The sequence below is a fragment of the Sinocyclocheilus rhinocerous genome, unplaced genomic scaffold (genome assembly GCF_001515625.1).
Source record: "Sinocyclocheilus rhinocerous isolate Xijiao unplaced genomic scaffold, SAMN03320098_v1.1 scaffold3117, whole genome shotgun sequence".
Taxonomy (NCBI): Eukaryota; Metazoa; Chordata; class Actinopteri; order Cypriniformes; family Cyprinidae; genus Sinocyclocheilus; species Sinocyclocheilus rhinocerous.
The window spans coordinates 637,887-644,898 of record NW_015629109.1 but is presented as its reverse complement, the minus strand read 5'-3'; the positions used below and the strand labels follow the sequence as shown (position 1 = coordinate 644,898).

General features: G+C 36.9%; 2 protein-coding genes across 3 annotated transcripts in view; one reads left to right on the top strand and one right to left on the bottom strand.

The window, feature by feature from the left end:
• The window catches only part of dennd6b (DENN/MADD domain containing 6B), an 8,113-nt gene extending 6,914 nt beyond the window's left edge, over window positions 1-1,199 (top strand). Inside the window, exons 20-21 of the mRNA XM_016550674.1 lie at window positions 551-625; window positions 736-1,199. Of these exons, the coding sequence (XP_016406160.1) occupies window positions 551-625; window positions 736-858 (198 nt within the window). The 3' untranslated portion in view covers window positions 859-1,199. The remainder of the gene's footprint in view (window positions 1-550; window positions 626-735) is intronic.
• A 1,475-nt stretch (window positions 1,200-2,674) lies between these two features.
• LOC107738815 (GRIP and coiled-coil domain-containing protein 1-like) overlaps window positions 2,675-7,012 on the bottom strand; it is a 13,463-nt gene continuing 9,125 nt past the window's right edge. For both annotated transcript variants that reach the window (XM_016550672.1, XM_016550673.1), the window contains exon 3: window positions 2,675-4,854. In XM_016550672.1, the coding sequence (XP_016406158.1) occupies window positions 3,541-4,854 (1,314 nt within the window). In that variant the 3' untranslated portion in view covers window positions 2,675-3,540. The remainder of the gene's footprint in view (window positions 4,855-7,012) is intronic.

The following is a 7,012-nucleotide window of genomic DNA, read 5'->3' as shown; positions in this document are numbered from 1 at the left end:
GTCTTGTGGAGCGCTTTCAGAGTATGCATTTATTTGTCATTTGAACTTTGGAAACGGAGCGTAAATGTGGAAGTCCTTCAAAGATTTCTTATCCTGTTGCGCCCTCTATAGGACCAGCGACTAGTCGACGTCAAGCATAAAGCGTGATGGCAGAGCATTGAAGTCGACTAGTCGACGGTCGGTGCAACCCCTATTGTTAAAGAATCATTCAATAATGTTTTTTTTTTAAACTGGATTAACCAATTATTAAAAAGAACGCAAAGTAATGATTAAATAACGTCTCCACTTCTCTCATGAACTTTAATAAACACACCAAAGAAATCAAGACCTGAAGATTTTCAATGAATTACGACTTCAATTTCAGTCTGTTTTTAGTTGCATGGAAAAGCGCGGCCAGTACACTTCTTCAAAATCCTTCTTTTGTGTTCCACAGAAGAACGAAAACCCTACGAGTTCAGAACAACATGAGGGTGAGTTAATAATAACAGTAATTTTAAATGTTGAATTACTCTTTTAATGGCTCATTTAATTTTTGTTTTCATTAATTCAGGATCTGCTGACATGGACCAAAGACAAATCAGAAGTAGAGATTGTTGACCTCATCCTGAAGCTTCGGGAGAAACTGGTGAGTTAAACCACTTTTTGAGTATGAAGGGGATAAAAGTGAAGTATTTGTGTTTTACGTTAAAACATTTGCCTGAAGCTTCTATCTCTTCTTCTATATGTCCTACCCAGACAAGAGCTCGAAAACACCAGCTTCCAGTTAAAGAAGAACTCCTGGAGAGATTAGAGCAGTCCATCCAGACCATCATCAGCTCCTTGCCAGAGGATCTACAGACATTATTACACAGACAATGACAATCAGACCCACGTGAACAACATTGACCAGCAGATCCACTGATGCATACACCGAGACTGTCTTTCCAGAATATACCAGCTATATTTGAACCCATAACACCTGTCCTGCACAGGTATCAGCCCACATTTCTTCTTCTGGTAAACCCATACACTACCTGAGAGGCCTTTCATTTGGGATGTACAGTAACAACAGATACTGCTGCTATACAGGGTCCTAGATGACACATGAAGAACACAGAAAACATTGATACTTGGATTAAAATCATTTGAAGTCCTCAGCTAGACTACACACTAGATTTTTAGATGTCTGCTAAATTACATTTTAACTAAGTATTTAAAGCCTGCAGTCAGTTAGCACTGCATGAACAAGGCATTTATTTTATAAATCAACATTTAGTCAAATAGATTAATGAAAGGATCAACAAATTGACTTTTAATTAGCATATGCAGCATTTATTTAGCATATGCAGTGAAGTTCATAAATATGGATGACTTGTTAGTTTAAGATGCTTTTATGATTATTTATTAAGTATCAATGCTTTTATTTCAGTGATGTTGTTTGCTATTATTTAGGGACATTAAGAAGCACATTAGTAAATACACAGCAGCGCTTTTGGCTATTATTTATTTATACCTTACCTGACCTTTAACCTTTGCACAGGAGCACCTCTACTGCATTGTTTAGCCTGTTTTTACTATTTTTATGTTAGAAGCTGATTGTCTAGGTATTTTTTTTTTACAATTTAGATTCAATTTTATTTAGAGTTAGATTAACAAACTCTGGATTAAGATATATCTAAAACTAGACACAATTGTCGAGTTCAATGTCATTAATACGCAATACAATCATGTATAAGCGTGTCAGTCTGTATATACATTTCTTTTTTGATCCAACCTGAACCTTACTTGAAAAGGAAATGGTTGTTCTTTTTTATTTGTGCCATTTACAGTTTTGAACCTCGCACTGCATTTTGCCCATTTTTACTTTTTCATTTGTAGTTTGTGTAGCTGCTTTTTCTGTGTTTTTTGTTTAATTATTTTTTTGAAATGGTTGTAAGTTTTACTTTAAAGTTTGCCGCTTCTGCAGTATTTTAAAATGTTTATTTGAAAGAGCCATATTATGTTTTTATGGTTGGGACTGTATTATTAAAATATGTTTTAACAAACCAGCAGTAAGACTTCAGCTCATCTGCCCGTTAGTAGAGAGCTCATAAACTGAACTGAGTGTATCAATGGAGCCACATACAAAATGTGCAGTTGGGAAACTCCAAGACCACTATTGAATAGCATACTATTCTTATTTCTTTCATATTTTTAAATGGCAGAAATATTAAGAGTAGTATCCTGTCTCAAATTCAGCCACTGTCTTAAATTATGCACGGAGCACCTACCTTTCTAATAACAAGTCCTCACATTGCAGATTCTTTAACATACTGTAGTTTTTATAATAATAATAATTATCTGAACATGAAGTATTAGAGAGAAAACAATTTGCCAGGTTTTCTTTTTTTATTATAGTTGCCATATAATTATTCCAACCAATATTTTTATTGTTAAAAAGTTGCTTATGCAGTGGAGTGATGGATTTTACAAATCATAATCTGAAGATTAAATGTTTTTAAATATATCATAATAATATATAAAATAAAATGCTGAAGAGAGCAAAATAGTTTGTTTTTAACATACTGTAGTTTTTATAATAATAATAATTATCTGAACATGAAGTATTAGAGAGAAAACAATTTGCCAGGTTTTCTTTTTTTATTATAGTTGCCATATAATTATTCCAACCAATATTTTTATTTTTATTGGTCAAGATTGAAAATATACATTTACCTGACTGACTGATAAAATTTACTTACAAGACAAACCAAGACAACTGTGAAAATGATCTGTAATTAGTTTTCTCAAAAAAGCATAATGTATATTCAGCTTAGATAAAGGAAAAACAGTGTAGCCATCAAATGTCAGGGAAAAACAGAGCCAACCAAATTCTATCCATAAAAACTATAATAAAGTCGCTCACATCCTTCTTAAGTTAAATACAAACTGCTATATGTTTACAAACTCAAAGCAACTTTTGATTTTAAATTTATTTTGTAATTTCTGATATATTCCCATTAAAAACCCTGGAATTAGTTTTGTGTGTTAAATATATACATAGATTTCATCATGACAATATATGAAAAGTGCTGCTGTCTGAAGGCATTACTTGCTGGATTCCCTCTGAAAAGCCTGTTGGAGCTTTTTAAGAGCATTTTCTTTGGTATAACCCATTCTGTAAATGTTAACCTTTCAACTAAACCAAATAGTGTTACGTTACGTCTCCAGTTATTATACAAAATCAATAGCAACAGTTTGGTGCACCCAACTCTGTTGATACAGACTGAAAAACACAGTGTCAAGATCTAATATTATGTTGCACACACAGAAGGGAAGTCTGGGATGGTAGGTCAACTGTGTTACATGATCCAACACTGGATTCAAACCATTCATAAACTGTTTAGTATCCTGTCATGCAATAGCTGGAGTATATATGTCATTATCGGAAACATATCCACATTGTTGCTCCTGTTATTTGGTACCGTCTCACACTGCACACAAAAAGTGGTCAATAAAAATAAAGGAATATTTATCTCAGCATAGTAGAACCGTAAAGTCACTCTTCTTAACTCATTTGCATCATCTCATCCCTGCCATCCACCAGCTGTGTTGTTGCTGCTTCAGCACAGCCTGTTTTTCTTGAGGACTAAAGTGCAAAATGGTCAAAATGGCCGTGAGTGTCTGCTGGCGCCCTCTGGTGTCGTGGAGCGTGAGAAACCTATAAATGACGTTTTTGAGATACTCAAGATTGGCCCCATCTCTCCCCTGGTCCCGAATACGTTTGTCCAACTGGCACCGTAGCTCAGCGACCTCTTCTTCATGCCTCTCCCCATTAGCAATCAGCTTTCCTTGTAGCTGATGCAAGTCCTCCTCTAAACGATGCTTTTGTTTGCGCAAGGCGGCCACTTCCACCTCCTTGCGCGCCAGTTGTTCGGCGTACAACAATAAAGTCGGCTCATTGGGCCCAGCTAGTTTTAGAGCTTGGGCGATAATGTCACTTTCTTCTAGTTCTGGATCAGCTTCCTCTGGGTCACCTCCTTCCATCGCTGTGCTGTTATTTGTAGCGTGTTTCTGATGGCTACCAAAGCCGATCACCGTTGCCGCCCGGAGTCGCTCCAGCTCAAGGTCTTTTTCTGCAAGAAGAGCCATGGTGCGATCTCTCTGTTTGTGCAACTCTTCCTCAAGCCGCAAGAAGTTCTCCCTGTGTTGAGCCTCCAGCCTCTCGACTTCCTGTTTGTGGGTCTGCTGGAGCACTACAAGCGCTTGTTGCCGCTCCTCCAGGTCCCGTTTGTGCTGGACTTCCGCTTCGTCGGAAATGATACGAAGGTTGATGTACTTCTCCTTCAGCTCGGCCAGCTGGTCACGTGCTTCTTCTAACTCTTTGGCCTGGTTGCCATCTTTCATGTTCTTGTTTTTCAGAACACCCTGCACCCTCATTTTGTAGCGCTCAAACTCCTCCCTAAGCTGCCGGAGCTCTTGTTGGTAGTGAAGCACTGAAGCCTTCTCGCTCTCTGAGACTTCCTGGTTCTTTTCTCCTTCCAATAGCCTTTCAATGTCCAGACTCTGGTCTTGAGATCTTTGCGCAGCCAGGAGGAGTAACTTCTTCACCTTATCGAGTTTGTCCTTTAACACGTCCACGTTCAAGTTGGTGTCATCGAGGTTTAGATCGGAAGTCGTTGACCTGTTGACTGCTTTGATGGCGAGGGTTTTGTTCTCGGTGTCGAGTTGAAGGATACGTTCTCGTAGCCTCTGAGCGTTTTGTTGGTCCTTCTGTCTGGCCTTCTCACAGGCACCCAGTAGTTCGGAGAGCTCAGACACTCGCTCCTCAAGGCTGGCAACTCGTGCTTCCTCCATCTGTGCCTGTTCTCGGAGGCGCTCATCTGTTTGTGCCACCTGCAAAAAACAAAGGAAATTAGAATAAATGTTTAGATTAGCAAGAGACCAGGGGTGTCCTATCCTGCTCCTGGAGGGTGAGTATTCTTCAGAGTTTAGCTTTAAATCTTAATTAAATGCACCTGAACCAACAAATGAGCTCTCGGATTTCATCAAAAATATCTTAATTTGTTTTCCAAAGGTGAACGAAGGTCTTATGGGTTTGGAATGACATGAGGGTGAGTAATTAATGACAGAATTTTCATTTTTGGGTGAACTAACCATTTAATTATTTTCATGTTATAGCCAATAACCAATAAATGGCTGATATCAAAATTCTATATTTTGTCTGAGTAAATTCAAAATCTAAGACTTCAATCAATTATTTTGAATACTTCTAAGTGAATTTAAGAATTACAACATTATGATGTACAGTCTAAAAATGGATATTCATTTTGATTACATTTAAAATGTCTTAAATTCTTAGTGTCTTTAAATATGAATATTTATCGATACCAATATTAAAGTCAGCATAACATGAAAATTCAATCTATAAAAAACATAATTATTATTATAGACTATTTTCTAAATGCATGTTATTAATCTTATTGTGAACAATTCATCCATGCATGTTTCATTTTTATTTATTTTTTTACTTAAAAATAGATTTGAAAAGGGAGGAAAAAAAAGTTCGGCAAAAGACGGGATCGAACCCGGGTCGATCGCGTCAAAAAGCCAACGACACGCGCTTATCCATCTGCGCCACTGGAGCTGATGATTTACAGCCACTTTTAACTAAATGTAAATAGACACCCCGTATTTTTTATTCCATAGTAAGGGCAATTCATACAATACATTTAAACTGAGCTACTTTAATACCATCTCCGAACTTTCTACCACGACTCTGCTGTTCTTCGGCTGGTTCTTCCTGTATACGTTGATTGACAGATGTCTCGTCCAGTCAGCGGTGAGTAATCCCAAACCAATGGCGCGGTCTCAAACTATACCTACCTCTTCCGGTTTGTCTGATTTGTCGTTGTGTTTTCTGAGTTATTTTGTTTTCGAATTTGTCATTGTGTTTTCTGACTTGTTATAATGTTTTCTTAATTGTTGTTGTGTTTTCTGAATTGTTATTTGTTTTTTTAGACTTGCATTTGCGTTTGTAATTTGTTATTTTGTTTTCAGAATTGTGGTTTGTTTTGCACTTCTCGGCCACCGTACATTAGACCACTTAAACCTCATCACTTTTTTACAATCGACTGCAAATAATTTATTCAAATCATTCAAATTTGCCTCAACAACCAATGGACTGAACCAAGTCCCCTTCCAACACTTCACTCACATGCATAGTTGCCAAGTCTGCGTATTATACGCGACTTTGGGCTTCTTTTTTTGTAAAGTTGCGTGAAAAAAATCCCAGGTCGCAGGTTGCGGTTTTTTGGGCTTATTTAAAAAAATATAATTGCTTGTTAGGGAAATCTGACAAGCAACTTCGTTTCTTTATTTATGTTCGCCGTATTCTCCAATGCATTGAATGACACTCTGTCTGCTCGCAGTTAATAGCCAACCAGTGCAATAATATAAGTGCTGCAGCGTAATTTGCCAAATGTTCCGCCCCCTCCTTGGAGAAAATCACGTTCAAAAAGAAGGCGCGTGACGCTGTAATCCAAGCGATGACAGAAGTAGACGTAGAGGAGATTACTTTCTTTTAGCCTAATTTTTAATTTTTTACAATGTTTTTGTAATGTATTGATTATCACAGGCTGTAATAAAAAACAAGTAGTCCTATACTAATACTAAAAGAGTAAATATGGTTCGAATAGCCTATATTTTAGTAGGCTACTTTTCCATCTCTCCAATCATATTCTGCACACAGGTGATTGGAGATGAGTTTTGTTCCCATTTTTGTTGCAGTTAGCATATTTTTTGTAAAATAGCTTCTGTTTTTGCTTTTCAGATAAAAGAGTGGTTTCAGTTTAATATGTTGCAGGCTCATTTATTGGTAATAAATAATTGATAATAAATAATATTGATGATAATAAATCATCAAAAATATATTGGGCTTGTTTTTGAAGCAGTGGTTGCTTATTTGGTTTTAGTAATATACTCGATAATATCATGGTGTCTCACGAGTTCAGTATTTGCGCTAAACCTGCGCAGATTTGGCTTGCATGAACTT